Below are 21,273 nucleotides of genomic sequence, written 5' to 3'. Positions count from 1 at the left end.
TCGAGGGGACAGCTGGCCACAGCTCAGCTCTCTCCTGACAAGGCAGAAAGCTGAACTGCTTCACCTCCAGGTGAGCTGCACATCTGGTTTACCCAAAAAGTCACAGCCTGGACCCTCAACAGAATTTCAGTGCCCAGCTTTTCACTGGCATCCTGCTGCAATCCAAGGAACTCCCACAAAACACTTACCCTGCATTTTCCAGTTCCTTCCTAGGTATGGCAATAAGGATCTGGAAAGAAAACATTACATTAGCTGTGATCCTTCTGAGCAGGAAAGCAATCTGAGTTCTTGCCTCCTGAATGCAGAGGGAACTCAGATGGCATTTCAAGTACTTTCATGGGCTGCTCACTCTCATTTGCTGTGGTTCACCTTGGCTATTTCCAGAAGATATTCCAGAAGCAATTTTCTGGTAGATCTGGATTTTACCTGAGATTTTTGCAGGAGAAATCATTTAAGAAACTGTGTGGTGCAAAAAGTGAATGTCAAAAAAAGCAAAAAACCAAATAGCTACCATCATAAATACCTAAGCAATGGGAAGAACTACTACATACATGTTCTCAATATGTAAAATACAATTTATTGTATTTAGGCTGTTCATAAGTATCAACACAATGTATTATTTTTGAAACAAACATCTTGCCAATAAATACTACCTAAACATTAATATTAATCTTTTGATCAAATGTGTACAGTGTATTGACTCAATATTGCACAGTGAGTTCTATATGACATTTCCATAGTGCATTCAGTTTGTTACAGGGATAGTTTGCCACAAATATTGCAAAGCATCAGAGTTGACTTTTCCAAGTGAAAACAGCTGACCTATTCCATTAGGGATGGAAGGCTGGTATAAATGTCAGTGTCTTAGGTTACCTGGTTATGGATTCACAGAACCTAAGGTTTTCATGGATGAGGAGACTTTGTTTCTGATATGATTTTTATAGAATTGTAAAAAAATACCACTTGCAAATAGAATGAGGATGTTATCATTAAACTCCAGTGACCAGTGAGCTTGTAAACAGGTGCATTCCAGTAAGCTTGTTTTCTCTTGCTCCAATCTAAATATAAACCATATATATGAACCATATATATGATATATTCAGAGCTGTGTCTCACCACCTGCATTTCAAAGGCCAGGCTGTGCAAGCCCCCAGCATTACTCCAGCTCTTTGTGCCTGTGCTCAGGTGAGACTCAGAACCTGTTGGTATGAGCAGAGCTGACACACTCTAGTCCCAATAGTTTTCAATGTATGAATGCAGATAAAATCTCACAATGGTTCCATAATTAATTGTATCTCATCTTTATCTGATTAAATCTTGATTCTGGAGCATCACTTCTGTGTGGGGTGGTCCTGCCAGTCCTTATGGCATTCCCATGCTCACACAGAGGGCTGGGTGCTGCCAGCAATGTGGATGCCAGCAAGCTGTCCTGCTCTCCTGAAAACCAGTGACTCCTGGATCAGATGGAGTCATGTGCTCTGGTCAGCACTGGCAGGACTGTGGCTTACAGCAGATTTTTCCACAGCTCACTGTTATTCACTCTCAAGTCCAACTATGACAAAACCATGTCCATGGCAGTGGGAGATGACTGTGACAGTAAAGACTGTATGATTTCACCTGTATTTGTATGAACTTACAACTGCTCTGACATTGCAGAAGGACCTTAAGATGGGCATATACTGCTTTAATATACATTTAAGCTACATTGCCTTGCCAAAGTTGTATGAACTGCTCAAAATGCAAATAAGAATCATGGTCATAGAATGACTATGACTGACTTGGAAAAGATTTGACCATCAGTATAGTGGTGCTTAATGCTTAGCGTGCAGTATCCCTTAGTGCTTAACATGTAGTATTTCTTTAAGTAAAAGAAAATTCACTCACCAAGTGATACAATTAAAAATTTCTAAGAAACTACTGGTTAAGTATTACCTCATGATTATGTAAATCATGTTTATATCCCTCCTCTTTGCTGTTTATAAGTTTGTATATATTTAGATTCTTTATATTCAGGAAACAGAGATGAAGTACTTATTTCTATCTAAAAAAACAGTAGGAAAAAACAGGGATTGAAGGGATTTTTTTCTGTACAAAAAATACATTTCTATGACAGCAGCCAGTACCTTCACAGTAGGTCCTTTGCTCCTCTACTTACCAGGTTCAGTCATCCATAACACCATCATAAAGTATCAGAATTGTTTCTCTTTCCATTTTTCAACACTGAAATTCAATATGCTACTACGGAATGTTTCCAAAGCCTTTCGCTATATCCCGATAAAATCAGGACTTTTTTTTTTTACATTAAAAAGGAACTAAATTCATGCAAATAAATACATAATGTGCACTGAAATACTCAATTCTATGATACAGGTGACTTTGGAGAAAAGTCCCTTTTATAAATAATGAAACTAATTCTAATAAAAGAATATAGTTTCAAAAAAAAAGAAAACATTTCATTTTACTACAAGTTGATGTTTGCTACGTGTTCAAGCAGACTGCATTTTCTACCTAGTTGTGTTAATCTGTGGGTTGAGTGTCACTCTTTTGGACTGTAGTGAATATTTGATTTTGAGGAATGGCTTCTTTATGCAGTTTTTGTAGTCCAGGGTTTCAGTCTTCATTTGATTCTGCATACGGGATCTCAGGTTACGCCCAGATCTGTAGAAAGAGAGAGAGCTGAACACTCCTTATGACCCTGACTCTCCTATCAAACCTTAAATTAACATTGGCCAGCCGATCACATTAGTGGTACAGAGTATCAGCAGCAATGAAATCATGTAACCCAACGGCAAGCTCAAACCTAGCAGTTCCGCTAGCACTTTCTGGGGATTTTTATTTGGTTTTGCTATTCATGATTCATGTTTTACGCTGTTTTATACCCTCCTTAGTTCCTCTAGAGCAGTTTTCCTCTAACAACCCTTCCTCCTCACCCCCTTTTATTCACCAATTGAAGGAAGAAGCGCTCGGGCTCTCCCAGCACTTACTCGGAGGGTGTGGTCCCAGGAGCCCGAGCAGAAGGCGGTCCCGTCGGGAGAGACCCGCAAGGTGCTGACACGGTTTTCATGTCCGAACAGAATGGACACGCGGGACCCCTTCAGCACATCCCAGACATTGATGGTGTAATCGTTATAGCCTGCGAACAGCAGGCGACCTGCAGAGACAATGAGATTTTACACTGTGAGTGAGCTCCTAGCATGCCTTGACGGCAGCCGGGGCCTTCTGCAGGACGCTGATGGCCCAGGAGCCACAAGCCCACCCTGGGACCACTGCTTCCCCCGGGCCAGCTGTGCCCTCGTGGGACAGCCCTGCCCGCTGCTGAGCTGTCCAGGCTAAATGCTGAAATACTTATAGTTAATTAGTTAAAAGCATTGTACATTTTAGTTAAATTACATACAATGTGTTCAGTCATTAGAGATGGGGGATGATTTCAAATCGTGACAGACTGAAGAGCACTTTAACAGCTATTGCAGGGTAATAATACTTAACTCAGACCTTACACAGAAGTTGAATAGAAATGCTTGAATGAGTAACAGACAATTTGGTAAGTGATTCACTGCCAACGGGACAGGCTGTGGTGCTTGTGACCATGACAGAGACGTTTGCCTCAGTTCCAGGAGGAGGGCAGTACACCACCCACTCATCCCCACCCAGGGTGACTGGAGGGCTCTGCATTTGTGCTGGGACAGGAGAGACAAGACTCGAGCTTGTCTCAGTGTCTGTAGTGAAAAGTGTCTCTTTCTTCATACCTCTCTAATATACTTTTACTATTAATCATTTGTTATCCTTTTAAAAACTATTTATGTAACTGCACTTAGTAGTTAGCTACATTTCAAGTTGCCTTTGAAATGTTTTTCATTATTATTGTGAAACTCTAGCCCAGCTGTAGCTAATGGCAAAATATTTCCTGTCTTCAGTAGGGCCAGGAAAATACTTTTCATCACTACAACGAAGCAATAGCCAGCTAGGTTATTTAAAGAGTAATTATTTTTACAGAGGCAAAAGAAAGCTTCCATGCATTTGGTACTTATTACTTTTGATAACTTTTAAGAATGAATGTTTTATCAAATTAAACTGAAAAATTCTACAGCCCTCAAATCTCAACACTAAGATAACCTCTGAAGTTCAAGTCTCACCACTGAGAGAGAAGTCCACACTGGATGCTCCAAAAATGATGCTCTCTTTGGAATAAATTGCTACTTCTCTGTCTGCACGAAGGTCATATAAACGACACTAGGATTAAAACAAAACCAACACACATGCCTCAGTAAATACTGGAAGCACTGGCTACAATATTTGGAAAAAATGGGAGCGGGAAGTGCAGCCTAACAGACATCACAGGAAGTGGCTGCTTGGCTTCTTTCCTTCTGCTTCTTTCTGCTTCCTCCTTTCCTTCTGCTTGTGGCTGCTGTAACTGGGATCCTCTAACAGGGACCTAAGCAATCCCAGGCTGCTTTGTATACACTGCAGGAAGAACTTTCTTTTTCCAGCCACTTCTCTAAGCCTCCTGCCTGTCCTAGAAAGACATGAGTGGCGAGCTTTGGGCCATGGTACCCACTGGAGTCCCCACACCCTCCTGCTTCCCCCTCTGTGGTTTATCAGGGCATCCTGCTGCTGGGGAGGTGCACGTGGAGACAATCTCTTAAACAACAGTTTAGCCACAGCTGGAGACTGGGAGATGGGATCAAATCTCTAATCGCTGCTGAGATCACTGACCATGTGGCACAGAGGAGCCTAAGTGGTAGGCCTGGCTCTGAGTAAAGCAAACAGTCCCTGCCCTTCTGAGAGGCCTCTCTGTTTGAAAAACCTATGTGAAAATAATTCAAGTGAAATAATACATTTTAATGCACATCTCTGGTTTTCATTTCTCATGGAAAATTCCAAATCACCTTTAACAAGCTATACTTCCTGTTTTTATCATTTGCCAGCAAAGTTTGGCTTGTTTGACATGGAAATCATGTATCAGACTTCACTGCCAGACTTCAGACTTCACTGCCATGCAGAAAGGCAGTCTGTTAGCCCTGAAATCAAAATGCACTTTTGAAACTATGTGAACTGAAACCCCTCCTCAATAAGTTAAGCTTAAGCAAACACTGGCCAGATGGGGTTGCTAATATTAAGACTTTACTATTGAAAAATGGCTGGTATTCAAGTCTGCATATAAAGAAGGGGCTGTTTGATTTGCAGGGCAGTGGGGAGCTGCCAGGTGTGTGCAGTCCAGGTCTCCCAGTGCTCCACACAGATGAATAATTTCATCAGACTGTCCTGACAGGGAGCTGGGGTCACTGCAGATGACAATACTGTCATCTGAGCAGGCTTTTATGGATTACTTCCAGTCAGGATTATCTGTTCCTCAGAATGCCTACGTATATAAATCAGGTCAAGGATACCACTCTGTAACACTGCAAAAACAAACCCCTTCATTTAAAGAATGAGGTAGCTGGAAACTGCCAAAACCTCTGTCAAAAGTACAGAGCTGGAATTTCCCATTCTCCTGCTCGAGTCAGGGGTGTCAAGAATGGTTAAAAAAGAAAAAAATCAAATAAATTAATAAGAACCTGTGATACAGGGCGTTAAAAGAGTGTTTTCACTGGAATTTAATGATGGACAATTTCTCTGTATCACTCCCTCAGCATCTCAAGAGCTCACAGTACTGCATCCAAGTGTGCAGAGAGGCACTTGGCTCGGCACAGGGCTAGAGGTATTAACTTCTAATCGCAGTTTTTAAAACATAAAATCAGGGTCATTCTCTCCAAAGAGCCTTGGAATGTCTCCCCATCCAATGAAGACAAAAGGAATGTTTCTGTCGAGGTTTAGCTAGCATTGGAGCAGACTCAAAACATGCTCTGAGGGCAGAGTACTTTAGATAAAGTCTTTGCTCCCTAGTGACTCAGTGTGATGTTTGCATAAACAGAAGAAATAAGGTGCCAGGTGCCTCCCCATCATCTGCTCTCATGCTACACTTAAGTGCCAGCTCAGGCCCTGCAGGGCTGTGGTGGGGCAGAGCCTGGTCCCCCGGGGGACAGGCCAGCTGCTGGGAGGGCCATCAGCCCTGAGCATCACTCAGGGGCACAGGGGCCAGGAGGTAACCAGCATTTTGTATACACTGTGCTGATCACATTTACCGGTCAATGCATTCTGAGCCCCTCCTAGCAGATTGCTCGTAGATAAGATCCATTAAGGGCTGATGTGTGATCTAGGATGACCTGGATGCAGTGACTCACTGCAGTGACTGCAGTGGCCAAAGCCACCCTGGGCCTGCAGAGGCCAGCCACATCTGCCCTGCTCTGCCCTGAGCCCATGGTCCCTCTACTTTTTGGGACATGCTGACACAAGCTGCAGCATTTCAGCTGGTTCCTCCCATGCTGTGACCAAGAGCTATGTGAAGCCAAATATCTTCCAGTAAGACAACTAATGTTAGCCATGAAACTTCAGACATAGAGAATCTGAAATGAGTATTTGGACAGTATCTCTTGTAGAGAAGTTTGCAGAAGTGACCTACAGTGTTACGTGATTTTCCCTAGAACATTATAGATGGTATTTAATATCTTATCTTACAGGATTATTATTTCTGCAAATTTGGTGTCACAGGCCCAGTCTAGTCACTAAAAGCCCTCTGTGGATGTGACCTAGTCTTTTAGGAAAATCTGACTTGGAAAGCAATAGAATTTTCCTAAATTAGGTTGCTGAATTAACATACCGTGGCATCATCTGAACCAGAGGCAAAAGCATCTCCACTTGGATAATATCTGTGCACAAGTGAAAGAAGACCAGAACACATTACATTACTTGGATGAGGTCAGACTTCAGAAATAGAATCAGCACATTGCTCAACACTGCAAACGTGTCCTCTCCCAGAAACACACTGACCTGACACTGTTGATATCTGAATCGTGGGTTTCAAATGACTGCACACACTGTCCAGACCTCATGTCCCAAACCATGGCTTTCTTGTCACATCCCTAGTAAGGAAAAAAAAATATCATTGCAGTTGTGCAAATGGTGACATTCACTCCTCATGTGGCTGATCATCAAGCCCACTACATTCAAAGGCTCTGAACATCACAGCTTGGAGAGGATTTAACCAGCTGAGCAGCCCCAGAACTGGCTGCAGTGCTACCCTCAGCTGTGCAGTTGCAGGTGGGAGCAGAGTTCCTCATGAAGGCTGGAGCATATTTCCCTCTCAAGCCCCACCATAGCCCAAGCCCAGCCCTTCATATTGCTTCCATGTGCACTGTTCTCATTGACCCCTCTAGGAGTTTGGGGGCAAGACCAATCTGACAAGCTGGTGCTTTGACTCCTAAGGTTTTGAAGGAGAAACCAGCCATCACCTGTGGAGAGACGGACCCCCTGAGTGATACCCAACTCAGCTGAGGAGCCTTGCTCAGAGGGCACTGAGCACAACAGCCTGGGACACAGCCCTGAGCTTACCTGGGAGGGCTGGAATTTTAATTTAAGTCGTTAAATGTAACAGCAGCCAGCCTACATGCTGATATACTGACATTGCTTACTCCAGTTCAAGGTTACTGTACCACAGAGGCACGGTATTCAGGGAATCTCTTTATGCCACCATACCTTCACCATATCTTTATGCTGCTCTGCCTATACCTGCACTGACACGATGTAAGACAGGTCTTCACTGCAGTGGTGTTTTGCATGTGATGAATGCCTGTAAGCACAGACATGCCCAAGCTGCTCTATCAACACAAGTATGACATATTCTCTTAGCAGTACCAGAGCTGCTTGCGATTCCTTGCCCTATAATAAGCTGAGCTGTTCCCAGGGAGAATGAACCTATCCTTTCTGGGAAGCAAGCTCGGTGACAGGAAAACCCGAGAGAAGTAATGCACTTGGATGGAATTAGCTTTCAGTCACGCTTCGGAGCAGCTGTGCTACCAGCAGGCAAGCCGGTCCAGTGTGCTGGACTCTGCTCCTGATGTGCCAGCCAAATTTGATAAAAAGAGCCGTAACAGAAGAGGTCCAGGTTTATTGTGTAGGGATAAGAGCACAACTCCAAGCACCCCTAACTCATGGCTGGCACCCTCTGGCACAAGGGCCATTTCCATCATCAAATATAGGATCAACCATGGGCCAGTGCTAGTGGAGCTCAGAAACCAGCAAGGTTATTGGTACCTTCAGCAGAGCTACTGGTAGCAACTGGCCTCTCAGCTCCTGCCAGCTCTCATCTGCACACTCATTTTCTAATGCGGGAAAGACTAAGATCACCTTGAAAAGGAGTTGAGCCCCATCCCACCCACCTTTATGCCTGGCCTGCCTCACTACCAGGCTGTGTGCCAATGGCTTAGCTGCCTGGGAACAGTGATCCCTCAGCAGCAGGACATGATTTGGAAGATGCCCTCACCAGTCCAGTCCTGCAGCCCCAGTGAGGTTTGTGTGCTCCTCTGTGCCAGGACAGGGAGTAGAGTGTTTGACTGATGAAGGGGCTTTAAATGCCTCTGGTACCACTGGAAGGCACAGAGGACCCAGCAACAGCTGAAGATGTGGCCACACCTCATCTCCCTGCTCCAGCTTGCAAGAGGGGTTAGCCAGTGTCCAAGCTACCCCTTGACTCTCAGGACATAGTGGCACGCACGTTATTTGCCACCCGACATCGATGCCCTGAGCACAACCTGACACCTGTCACACCCATCTGACTGTAGAGATGTGGGCACAGGGAAGGAGCAAAGTGTGGGAAGTCCTCTGCTGCTCCAGGCTCCCACCCACAGGGGCTCACACCTCCACTGTGGTAGGAGCCCACTGCTCTAACTCTGAGCCTTCCCCTTCCCAGCAGAGGCGTTGTTTTGATCTCAAGCTGGATTGCTTTGATGCGGGGTGGAACTTGCTAAGTAAGCAGAACTGCAGTCAGACTGGCTGGGTGGGTTTGACCCCACAGTCAGGGGTTTAATTTGCTCCAGCTTGGAAAATGTGCTTGCAATGAATGGATTGCACTGGGGCATCCAACATATACTCCAGCACTCTCTCAATAACATCGTGAACCTCCTACTTTGATGCCTTTTCACTTCCATATTCCTTAATTTTATATTATGAGAGGAAGCTCCTGCTTACCCCAGAGACAAATGTATTTCCCGTTTCAGAAGGGGCCAGGTCCAGGCACAGGACATCAGCTCCATGACCATGGAAACTCTGTAGAAGCTGCCCACTCTCAACATCCCATAGAGCACAAGTTCCATCTCCACTTGCTGTCAGGATCTATAGGATGTGGGAAGAAGAGTCACAATACAAGAATCAGCAGATGACCTTCAGGTCACAAAGAAACAACTGCCATCCTACACAAACACCAAAGGACAGCTTTAATTTAATGAAATATTAGGCAATAAATCAAAGCCATAAGCCCAATGTGAACCTAAGTACAGCTTATTGTTTTTATTTTTAAGGAAAAAAGGTAGAATAAAAAAGAGCTGTATGGACACCACTATCCCTACACAATGTTTCAATAACGGTCCCTTTTGTGTGGTGGGGTTTGCACAACTGACAGAAGTAAAGATCTGCTGGCATTTTCATATTCTCTAAAAAAGAGGCAGAACAATACTGGTATCCCTGCCCCGGTATTTCACTCTATCCATATTTAGGCTGCTGGAATTCAGCCCAGGTAAATGGAAGAACTCTTGAAGTTAAGTATACCTGTTTAACTCTCCAATTTTTTTTTCTTTCTGCTTGAAATAGTCAGGTTAAACCAAATTAATTTGGCTTAAGACATGGATTTTCTGAAAGGGAAGTAAGCCTGTCTAGACAGTTGTTTGATAAGACCATCAGCTCTCACTTGTCCTAAACCATTTGTGTGTGAAAGGGCTTGAACATACAGTGACCGAACATCACTCACAGCTTCCCATCTGCTACAGTACTTGTAGAAAGCACATGTGATCAGAGCTTGTTATTGTGGCTAAATCCTGATGATGCTCAATTGTTCAAAATTTCCCCTTGGCACCCGAAACTGTTATGCAATCACAAATCACAAATTCTGTAGGTTGAAAGAATCTCTGTGCACTGGTGTGGAAGGAAGCAAGGATGAACGTAGGAGGGCTCTCAGTTTTGTACACAGGTTTTTCTCATGGTTGGTGAGGAAACTCAAGTGATCCCAGTGGGTAGTTACAAGTTAAAAACAAAATTCTCTTCAAGAAGAAAATGATCACACAGTCATGAAACCATTCACAGAGTTGCATAAAGGTTAAACACTGAACACGTTTGACAGATGCTCCAAAAATTCTTCCTGTAAACAGAGGTCTGCAAAGCTGCAGAACAGACTGTTCCGAATCCTGCAGCAGAGAGATGCTAATGCTCTCAGATGATAATAGCAGAAGAAAGTCCTGAATTGTCTTCCCAGCCAATTTTGAGCCTAGATGAAGTCCCCTGATCTGGGGAATGTTTGTACTTGGCTGAGGAATGAAGACTTTCAGCTCTTGTAGCAGTGTGGAAGGGAATATGAAGGGAATAGGAGTGGCTAAAGGTGTAAGGGAAGTGTTTGTTGGCAACGCAGTGCTCCAGCTAATGCTTAAAGAGAAATGATATGGACTCAGCTTCAAGGTTGGTCCTCAGCCCTGCCATACTTGGGAGCATGGCTGCCTGCCCTATGCAAAACACTTGAGATCCCAATTAACTGCTGCTATTAATACACATGGAGCATTGTCACGTGGGGAGCATTATCACACCACAGAGCTGCAGATACCTAATTTAGGAAGTGAGGCTCCCTGGCTCTCTGCTCACTGAGGCAGGGGAGGCTCTCTCAAGCAAGACTGGTTTGGGGCACTGAGAACAAAGTGTGTGGGTCACCCAGCCCTGCAGCTTGGTGTCCACATGGGAACATGATGAGCAGCAAGGGTGGGACCCCCTTTTTCAGCACCCACAGCCTGGGAGTGACTCACAATGAGCCACCCCCAGATCTCCTCTCGTTCCGCTGCGCTACCCAAAACCCATGAGCATAAACTCCTACCCAATCTTCCACGCCTCTGTGGGAAAAGTGAGCTGCAGTTTAAGACAGCAGTCAGGGCAGAGCTGCAGCCCTGGCAGCACCTAGCAGGGAGTTGTGGGGACACTGGGCTGGGGGACACCTCCACCTCATGCTGGAGCTGCTCCAGGATAGCACCACATCCCTCCTGATGCAAAATAGGAGAGCAGAGCTGCTCTGCACACAGCTGGCAAAGCTCCTGCACAATGTACTTGTTGCACTATGCATCCTCAGAGTTACTGAACAGTTTTAATTCTGATGCCTTTATGTAAATGAAAAAAGGTAAGAAATCTGGAATTCTCTAGGATCTGCTGCATAAGTGGTCTAAGAGAAGCTTGGCCAACCTGTTGCTTGTATTTGTTTGAATAATAACATCCAGTGTCACAAATGATCACTTATAAGCCTAGTAATCACAAGAAAACTTCTTTTTAAAGACATCTGACTCACTAAATATAAAGCACCTTAATCCACTGTGACTTAACAACAGTAATACATGACCTTCAATATCAATGCAGTTTGCTGTATTTAATATGGAAAAAAAACCCCCAACTTTTCTTTCTTTTTTATTATGAAAAAAAATTGCTATTTTTCCTGTCATAGGATTTAATCTCAAAGCATTTAGGTATAGACAAGAAAAGAGAAAACTGGGTTTATATCTCATCAAAAACATTCCACTTAATGTAGACTCTAATTCCACACAGCTCCTGCACAGGAAGGTCAGGGCTAAGCAAGCCTGAGTGCTGGGCACCTCCACCACTTGTTTCCATGGCAATGGACTTAAATTAGCACCTCAGAGTCATTACAGAAACCAGAGAGTGACAAACAACAACATACTCTCAGCTTCACATGTCCTGAAATAGAAGCAATGAGAGCTGATATTTCCTTCAGAAGAGCTCCAAATATCTGGAAGAAGGGGACATGGTATTCCCTTTCCAGCAGCTCTATTGACATTGAGAGCTACAAAAATGCTCCATTCTGCCACTTAGTTTGCTGCAGAGCTGCACTGAGAAGAGCTTTAATTAAATTCAGAAACCAGAGAGGACAAGGGGATTATCCTGGCTCCTTTCATCATCTTCTGTGTTCCTAGAGAAAGAGATCTTTGAGATATTCAATAGAAAGGAAGGTTGGCTTGGTCTCAGATTTGCATTCAGTTCATGGCTTTGCCATCACCTCCCATTGTGGGCCTCTGTGCTCCACCCCACTGCCTGTGAGATGGGAACAGCATCACTCCTTTCCCTCGAGGGAACACAGCACTGCATGTAGAAACAGCAGGTATGGCCCTGTGGGGCCATCCTCAAGCTCAGTTGTATTACTTGGTACAAATAAAAAATACTTTGAATGAAAGCAAAAGCAAATGTTGCCGGATGTCCGGGACAAAGCAGGCAAACAATAGAGTCACCATCAGCTGGCACAGCACCCAACCCAGTCCTGGCTGAACCAGGTTTTAACTATTTGCAATATTCTGGGCTCCTAAAAGCACAAACTGGGGAGCAGAGAACATACAGGTACCAGCGAGCTCTCTCTGCAGAAGCCACAGGCCTTTGCAGGGACAGCCTGGCCACAGGCTGTGACAAGCATTTCCTTACAGCAGCTTTTGCAGCACCTTCATTGCCCCCTGCGAGGGTGTTCCAGCAGCCCCTGCAGGGGCAGGACGTGACCCTGGGTGCCCCAGGAGCAAGGAAGGACACGTGCACTGGACCCGAGTGCAGCTCCTATTAGGTGATGGTGAGCAGTGGGTAGGGAATGCATTTACCTGCATGTCTGAGTTAGTGAAGCTGCAGGCAGACAAGTAGTTCGTGTGCATTGCAACAGATTTCTTCTTTGCAGCCATATTTTCATTTTTTTCAAATGTCAGAGGGTACACAGAACACTTGTTGTCCAGGCCACTGAAGAGAGTAATAATAGCAGTAACAGAGAGAGGAAAACTGGTTAAAACTGCAACGACAAAAGGCGAGTGGTGATAAGAAGGACACCACCTGTCAGGGCTGTGCTGCCAAACCCTTACAAGTACCGACTTCCCTGTATTGTGCTGTGTGGGATCTCCCTGTGCAGGGAAGCCCCAGCTGCCTCACCAGCCTGGCTGCTTTACAGAACTTGAACAGCTGCGCCTCAGTATTCTTCACCCTTATCAAGTTTATAAATGGCACTGAATGAAACCTCACGAAAGTATAAACTGGGAGGTGACAGCAGCCACCTCAGGGTTAATGTTTCACATACAGCCAAACTGCCATTTTTCTGCTGACATCTGTCATGGCAAAGATCAGTATTTCAGCATCATTATATACCTACCTTAACAAATGTGACCTAGCTCTTATAGAAGAGGCAGCATAGCTAGTAGTGGGTGTGAAGACAAAACTTACAGAACAGTTTGGAAAAAAGGTAACAGAAGCACTGACCTCTGTAGCTGCTGCCTCCCTCCTGAACAGTGGTACCAGTTAAGCTGTGTCAGACCCAGGACTCATATCTGCCCCTTTTCTAGAGCTGAGGTAGATCAGTCCTGCCCTGGTCCCTGGGATCCTGGCACACCACCAGTGCTGGTTCTGTGCCTTACATTATGTGCATGGCACTTAACTAACAGCACAACAGAAATACAGAATTAGGTGCAATGTATACATGCACTCCCCGTCTCTGCTGCAAGTGTAAAGACAGAGCTTGTTTGCCATTCTTTGGGTTCTAGTCAAAAACCGTTTCCAGACTCCTTTCCACACACAGAGTCTGCTTCTCTGTCTCAGTCTGCTGTGTTCTAGATTTGCAAGCTGCACACTGAAGTCTCCCTTTGTTCCTTTCTCTCGCCCCAAGCTTGCTTTGTCTGATCCACCCAGTTCCTTCTTACAAGATGTTTTGCCAACATTTCATCTCTTTGTTTTTTCCCCTATATAAACTTTTTTTTTTTCAAACCTGAGCCCTCAGAAATCTGTAAGATCATCAAAGATGGGATTACTTCTCCCCATCCCATCTTAGCAAGATCTATTCACATATTGGTAATCATTAATGATGAACCTCTATGTCATAAAAAAATGAGTGCAAAGTAAGAATACAATTAAAACCTCTTTCCCTTAGAAAATACATCCAATATAGACAATCACACTAGAAAAGGGAAGTTGCATGCATGCAGAATTCCTAACTCATGATATAAATGCTGAAAGAGGATTATTTTCCATGCTTACACAACAAATGTTATTGCATTGAAGTCAGTGGAGATAATATGTACGAACCATTATGGAAATAGAATCAGAGGCACTGAATGTAGACTTTCCACCCACAACCACGGCACGCAAACTTCTATCTGTCAGCTTCTGAAGCCACCAGGACACTGCAACAAATCCAGCTTCTCTCTGTAAGCTGCTGTGGAAACTGGGAACTTACCCACAAGCAATGGCACATCCAGATGGGGCATATGCACATGCCATCACCCAGGTACACGGCATCGTCACGGCGTGTTCCTGAAACACAGCATCCCTTTAGACTGGGACCTCACTGCTCCTCTAGTCCATGCAAGGAGAACAGTGGGAGTAGTAAGTTCAGTATTTCTGTGGGACATCCTTAGGGTCAGTGCAAGCTATAGGTGTTTCCCCCAGCCATAACTCACAGGTAAGTCAGCAACCCTGACTGCAGAACGCAGCAGAGCAGCAGGAGGATGGTCAGTCCTTCTCTGACACTTTCTACCTTATTTATGAGCCCCAAACTGACCACAGAGCATGTTTTATTGGGTCATCCAGTGCTGTGAAAGGTCCCCACTGCTGCACATGTAAAAGTGAGTTAAAAACAAATAGTTTTTCCTCATCCGTGTGGTGCAGGGTGCCACGAGGCAGCCCAGACAGGGCTTGGAGGAGCAGTGGCACCATTTCACAGAAAACACCACAGCTGAAGGATCCCCAGATCACACACAGCACCTGCTACAGCGGTGCCCAGGAAAAGTTCCTATTTTGCTGGCTGGGCTTTGCCCCCCTTGTGAGCAAAGAGGTTGGATCAGAGCCTCCCACTGGAGACCATGACAAACCCCAGTGCCCTGATAGGGACTTTGCTCAGATACAGGTCAAGGAACGTGACTTGCCCTGGGCTCCTTTTTTTGGGATGGTAGTGGAAGTCTGTATTTTATCCCATTATCCCACTGCCTCCAGTGACACCTGTGAACCCTTCACCTCATCCCACTGTCATTTGCCCTAGGCACAGAATTTTGCTGAAGTTTCACTTACTTTGTTGGTAGTGAAGGAATCCCACACGATCACCTTCCCATCCTAAATGAAAGCAGAGAGAAAGAGAAACTGAAGCCTTCCAGAGATGTGGCTGCTTCCCAGCTTGGAGAAAACTCTGCTGCTTATTTCCTCTCCCCAGTCTGTTATGTCCTTTGTCTCCATTTTAACAACAGCACAGTGGTCACAGTGAAGCACCAAGGAGACACTTCTCAGTAGTGCTGTTGTATCTACCACAAGTGAAGTGTATCTCCTCTCTGAGATGACTCATGTTTGATTAAAAGACCAATTTAGTTTTCAATTTTTTTCTCTTCCCTCTTAATGGTTTCATGAGTACTCCTTTCACCTGCAGCACATGCCATGGACAGGGCCAACTCCTCAGGAACCTGCCACCTGTAAGCCCTCACTTGCCTCAATTGATTGCTTATGGATATTGCACTGTTTATTCATCTTCCATTTCCAGTCTGATCCTGGTTTTCCCTTTACTTGTCACTACACTTACTTACCCTTCAATTATCCATTATACAACCAGCTAAATAGCCATCACAGAACCTTGTACAGAGAGCAGCATAATCACTTGGTGTTCACCAGCTACGCTCGTGCCAGCTACTTTGCCTTGTGCACATAAAATTGTAATCTTCCCTGTATCATGAAAGTGAAATGTTTATTACTGAGCAACAACTGCTTCTGTACCTGGACTTACAGTTCTTAAAATAGAGTAAAAAATGCATTTCAACTTGTCTGTTCAGTTTTCTGATCTACACACTAACATTTTAACCACTTTAAAAAGTGTGACATTAAATATTTAAATTATTCTCTTTGCTGAGATCACCATGAATGGTAAAAACTCACAGTAAGTGAAGGTGGCTTGCAATGCAGATTGCCTATTTTTATCCCTCAAGTGAGACCCCTGACAGATTTCATGTAGGTCAGTGAACAGCTGTGAGATGCAACAAGCTCACTCACTGCCATACTGGGCTCAGGATGAACCAGGGGATCTAGAAAGTAATTATCTCATTACCTCCTCCAGCTTATGAGACTGGTCTTGAGCAGGTGTTAGGACTGTTTCTCAAAATGCTCAATTAAATGCAGTAATTTTGGCAGGATATCTGAGGCTTTCAAAGTTATATCAATCATACAGACAGCAGAAGAAATTTCTGTGCATAGAAATCTCTAAAAGAATCATCATTTCTTCTATTTTCCTGATTATTTTCTCTGAACACATGTGTTCTCTGAACACATAAACTGAAAAATTAGCTAAGTATTTAATCAGTAAAGAACAAGGAAATAGATGTAGCCTCACATAAGTCTTTTTTTATTGTAGGAGGGAATATGGGAAAACCTGTGTATGACTGGACAAGAAATATTTAGGGTATTAGCTACAAGAGGTGTACCAATGATTCAAAGGTTAGATTTACACTCTCTGAACAAATACCTTGCCAATGAACTTTCAGGGCATCTTGAAAACATTTACAGTAATCCCAGGTATCAGCTGATAGGAGTGGCACACAACACAGCAAGATTTGTATAGTGCTCAACAGCATACCTGGGAAGAGCTCACAATTCTTCTCTTGTCTTTGCACCAGTCCATACAGAGAACTTTGTTTCCATGGCCCTTCAGGGTCCTCCTGGTCTTCATCACAAACTGTCCCAGTGCCTCCACACGCTCTGCCACCTGATGAACTGCAAACAGCTGATGGTTAGAGAGCCCTTCATCAAAGCTCTGCCCTGGCAAATATCTGTTTATGAGTAATGCCCCTGCAGGGATTAATCCATGAAGTTTGAGTCCATGGTGCAGTGAGCTCTGCTTCAGAGCTGGCAGGTGGCTAACACCAAGCTGGGTGGCACAGGAACATATTCACCAGATAAAGACAAGGATGAATTCATTCAGGGCTGAATTCCAGGGATGTAGCAGCTGGAGCTCTTGCAGACCATTCCGCCCAAGTATAACTGGAAAACAGATTACTCCTTTGCCCCCTTTACTGGGAAATGTTCAGGCCTGCAGGTGGACAGTCAGGTGTTCTGGAGCTGAGACTCCCAGCTGCAGCACTGGGATGGTGCAGTGAGTACAGGTACTGGCCACTGGCACTGGTGACTCTGCTGTGCCATCCCTTCTGGTGGCCAGGAGCAGAAAGACCAGGACACAGCTCTGAGCGAGCAGGAAGCTGGACATGTGCCGTAAGAGTGCACTACCCAACCTTTCAACAATAACTATGGACATCAAGGGATGGATGGACATTCGTGGGATGTCCCTTCTACAAAAGAGGGAAACAGAGGGCAGGCAGGCAACTTTCCTGAGCAGCATCCTCTGGTGGAGAAGTCAGTTCTTTCGTACCTCATTTAACAGCAGTACTTTCAGCTGATGTTCTTTAAAACCCAACAAATTTACATTTCTGTTTGTGCAAACTAACTTTGACATAAAATTCATGCAGCTGACACAACTGAAAGGTGTCTCATATAACCCTGATGCCTCAAGCTGGGGTCACCTGTAAATGTGTGGGAGAAAGTGTCATCTGAGGAAAGCTACTTGCCCTGCTCCAGCAGGTTCATCCAGTGTGGATCTGAGTAGGGCCACAATGTATCTCAGCACCCAGGGCAGCTCTTCACACACAGGGAGGGTGAAACTCACTTCAAGTCCCTCAGCAGAGTAGAGATCCTGAGGCTGGAGACTCTGGCACCAGAATTAAAACTTACTCTGTCTAGAGGAGAGCTGATAGGATCCAGCACTTCCTGTGTTGTGTGGCTGTCCACACCAAAACCTAAGATGATCCAACTGTTGCTGGTTGTGGGGTCAATGCCTGGCTCAAACCTTCTGAAATAAATGGAGAAGCTCACATGCTTTTTGAGCTTTTCACTGCCCTGCTGGAGACTGAGTTTACCCCATGGCAGGTGGTGCTTTGGAGCTGCCTTGCTACTTCACCCTTCATCACTTTTCTGGGGCTGCAAGAAAGCTCGTGGGCTGGGAAGGGCTGTGACAGTGAGAGCAGACATCCTGAACTTACAGATCATTTCTTGGCACAGGCTCAGTGAAGCAATTTCTGCCCAAGGCAGAAACTGATTTCTAGTGGATTGCCTTTTCAAGAGCTGTCTTTCAAAGCCACCAGCCCCACAGAATAATGCTCTCAGCTGAAATCTCTGCTCAATCAGTCTCTCTGACCAGGGGACAAGCGCTGTCCACCATTCCTCACCATTCGTCCCTAAGTCAGAAGCAAGTTTCTGAGAAAGTACCATATAAACCCACTGAGGAAAAGATACATTACACCTACTACTGCCCAGAGAAACCTGCCAAATGATTCCATCAGAAGATATGAAAACACAGGACAGGAGGTTATTATGGCAGCTGGAAAGATGCTTGTGTCCAGAACATATCTGAAAAAACAAACCTTTCACAGACACTGGACAAACTGTTCCCATTATGTCAGTGCAGCTGAGACTCTCTGAAATTGTCTGGTTTCACTGATTCTCTGAGGATGCTTATCTCCAACCACAGCCATAATAATCCTGCTCCTGTCTAGCACAGGTTTGACAGTCAGATGGTTATTTTTGAGCATTCACCAATATTGTTCAAAGACAGTTGAAAATCGTGCACTCAGACAAATAGATTAGCTAAAACCAGTAAACTGCTTGTGTAGTTTAACAGAGGTCCAGATAAAACTGCCTATTTTTCTTAAAAATATTGTTTGGCCTGGACAAGAGGTGTGGAATTGATGCAGATACTCTTGGGTCTTTGATATTTTCAGTGTTGAGTCTAATGGTCTCTCTGGCCTTAAAAATTCATGGATCACACAAACAGAACAAACTTTTGTCTACACCTAAAATTTTAAGCTCTTGAATTGACTCCTGAAAATTATAAGACTGCAAATCAAATGCATGTTTGGTATTTCCTTTTTCTAAGCACATTTTTGAGAGCTGCTGTTCAGAACCAATTGAACAAATAAGGGCAATCCTATTTCAGCCAGCTATTTGTTTTGGGAACCACAGAGGGAAAGTCATGATCCGAGCAAAAAAAAAAATGCAGAAGATACAATTTTAGATTAGGGAAAAAGAAACCCAAACCAATCAAGCAAAAATCAGAAATGATGCCTTATTCTGAAACTTACAAACTCTGCAGAAATAGTACTTGGAAATAATTTAAGTGTAAAAAAGCTCTGATACAGAATCAGTGGTATAAAATATCATAAGGGAACATTGTTCTACAGCAGCATAACGATTTTGTCTTAGAAATGCTGTAATGGCTTTGCAAACACAGCTTTCCAATGGAAATTAACAGATTTTATATATGACAAAGAATATCCCATGACTATCAATGGCACACACAGTTACCACTGTAATCATAGGTAAAATTTTGTGAGCAAAAATGGGTTTAAGAATATGCTTAAGAGGTCTGTTAACCAAAGACCCTGCCACTTCTGATACAGAAATGGTACTGTAGGAATATGGTGATTTATGGTAATGTTTCTGTAATCAGGATGTCTCTGTTTAACTACTTTGATTAACAGGACATTCATATAACATGACTGTCTACCTTAGACAAGAAAATGTTCTATTTATTGCAGAATATATATATTTTATTGCAATCCTTCCCAACCTGAAAATCAAGTGTTTTTCAGTCCCTCATTCTTACAAAACACTAAGAACTAAGTCACTGGATAGAAGCTCAGATTCCTTTTCAATGTTTAAGGCATCCGAACACATGAAAGAAAAGTTTTAATGATCCACCAATATTTTTAATAGAGTGAGCTACATGATTTCACACAGGAACAGTAACTTACATGTTTTTCTAAAAAAAAAAAAAAAAAACACCAAAAAAAAAACCCAGCAAAAAAAGCCAAAAGCAAAAACAAAACAAAAAAAAAAACCTAAACAACCCTGCAATGTATCATTGTAATTATAAAATGAAATCATGATAGCAGAAGGATGTTTTTTATATCTCAGAACTTGTGAACACCTATTTGAAAAGCTCCATTAAGGTGAGCTTCTTTTTCCTGAAAGGGGAAGAGGACAGGGGGAGGCCCGGGCTGAGGTCTGTCCATCGCGTTTCTGTTGGGCTATCCCCGGATCCTGAAGCTGCAGCTGATAACGGTGATTTACACATTGACAGCTCCAGCACTGACTCACCCGCACCTCTGAATCAGCACTGCGTCCCTGCAACTTGTTTCCCTGGCAGAAGGGGGGCAGAGGAGCTGTTTTTGGAAACAATGCTCCTTTTTAAGCCCTTCCACACCTCGGCTGAAATCCCGGCCTCATTAAAGCAAATTCCCATCAACTTCCACACGGCTGGGGTTCACCCTGGCTGCTGACACTACACCCGAGCGCTGCGGGCGAATGCCGGGCTGTACCGAGGGGATTTCAGGGTCCCGGCCGGGCCGGGCCGGGCCGGAGCGCCGCGGGGCCGGGGATGCTGCGGGGCCCGGCCCCGGGGCCCTGCCCCGCACCCGGGAGCCACGGGCACGGCAGGGCGCTGTCCGGCCCGGGGCACGGCCTGTCCGGCCGCAGGGCCCGGGGCAGCGCTCCCGCTCCGGCCCGGCCCCGCTCCGGCTCGGCCCCGCTCCCGGCCCCGCGGCCGCCCCGCCGCCCTTGCCCGGCCCCACTCACGCTCCACGTCGTGCAGCTTGGCCCGCTCCTCCTCCAGCTTGCCCTTCAGGCTCTCGGCCTCGCTCTTCAGCGATGCCAGGGTCTCGTTCTCGTGCAGCCCCTCGGTTGCCATCTTTGCAAAGGAAGCGGGGAGAGCGGGGATGAGAGCGGGAGGGAGGAGGAGTTTGCCAGCCCGGCTCTCGGGGATGCTGCCGCGGCTCCTGCTGCCTCAGCAACGGCGCCGGAGCCGGCCCGGGCTCCCCCTCCCCTCCCCGCTGACGTCCAGGCCAGTCCTGAGCACGCACACCGTGGGGACCAGCATCCCCGACCCTGCCGGCTGCAGCATCCCCGACCCTGCCGGCTGCAGCATCCCCGACCCTGCCGGCTGCAGCATCCCCTGCTCCAGCATCCCCGTGGCCTCCAGACCAGCATCTGGGACCAGCCTCACCTCCTACCTCGTTCCTACACATATCCCAGGCCCTCTCACAGCCCAAAGGTTTCATTTCCCCAGAAACACATGTCACTGGCTTTTTCTACTGCATACCT

At 45.2% G+C, this 21,273-nt stretch overlaps 1 protein-coding gene across 2 annotated transcripts; it reads right to left on the bottom strand.

Moving 5' to 3' along the window:
- Nucleotides 1-554: 554 nt before the first annotated feature.
- GNB5 (G protein subunit beta 5) lies at nucleotides 555-20,945 on the bottom strand. 2 transcript variants are annotated; one of them, XM_053988798.1, is made up of 11 exons: nucleotides 20,749-20,945; nucleotides 16,700-16,836; nucleotides 15,157-15,198; nucleotides 14,327-14,403; nucleotides 12,714-12,846; nucleotides 9,064-9,207; nucleotides 6,868-6,959; nucleotides 6,698-6,746; nucleotides 4,134-4,230; nucleotides 2,985-3,151; nucleotides 555-2,658 (listed from the first exon to the last, which is right to left on the bottom strand). In XM_053988798.1, the coding sequence occupies exons 1-11, from the start codon at nucleotides 20,858-20,860 to the stop codon at nucleotides 2,647-2,649; spliced, it is 1,062 nt and encodes a 353-aa protein (XP_053844773.1). In that variant the 5' UTR covers nucleotides 20,861-20,945; the 3' UTR covers nucleotides 555-2,646. The 2 variants fall into 2 exon arrangements, with proteins under 2 accessions (XP_053844773.1, XP_053844774.1); XM_053988799.1 differs by lacking the exon at nucleotides 20,749-20,945 and adding an exon at nucleotides 20,272-20,341.
- Nucleotides 20,946-21,273: the final 328 nt, after the last annotated feature.

This window comes from Vidua macroura, chromosome 12, assembly GCF_024509145.1.
Source record: "Vidua macroura isolate BioBank_ID:100142 chromosome 12, ASM2450914v1, whole genome shotgun sequence".
Lineage (NCBI taxonomy): Eukaryota > Metazoa > Chordata > Aves > Passeriformes > Viduidae > Vidua > Vidua macroura.
The sequence above is the reverse complement of the archived record's forward strand: the minus strand, read 5'-3'. Positions and strand labels throughout refer to the sequence as shown.

Coding starts and splice junctions, on each gene's coding strand:
- GNB5 (XM_053988798.1), bottom strand. CDS start 20,860: ATGGCAACCGAGGGGCTGCACGAGAACGAGACCCTGGCATCGCTGAAG. Junction 16,837..20,748: donor CAAGCTGCACGACGTGGAGC/GTGAGTGGGGCC, acceptor AGCTGTTTGCAG/TTCATCAGGTGGCAGAGCGT. Junction 12,847..14,326: donor GGATGTGCCATTGCTTGTGG/GTAAGTTCCCAG, acceptor TACTCTCTTCAG/TGGCCTGGACAACAAGTGTT.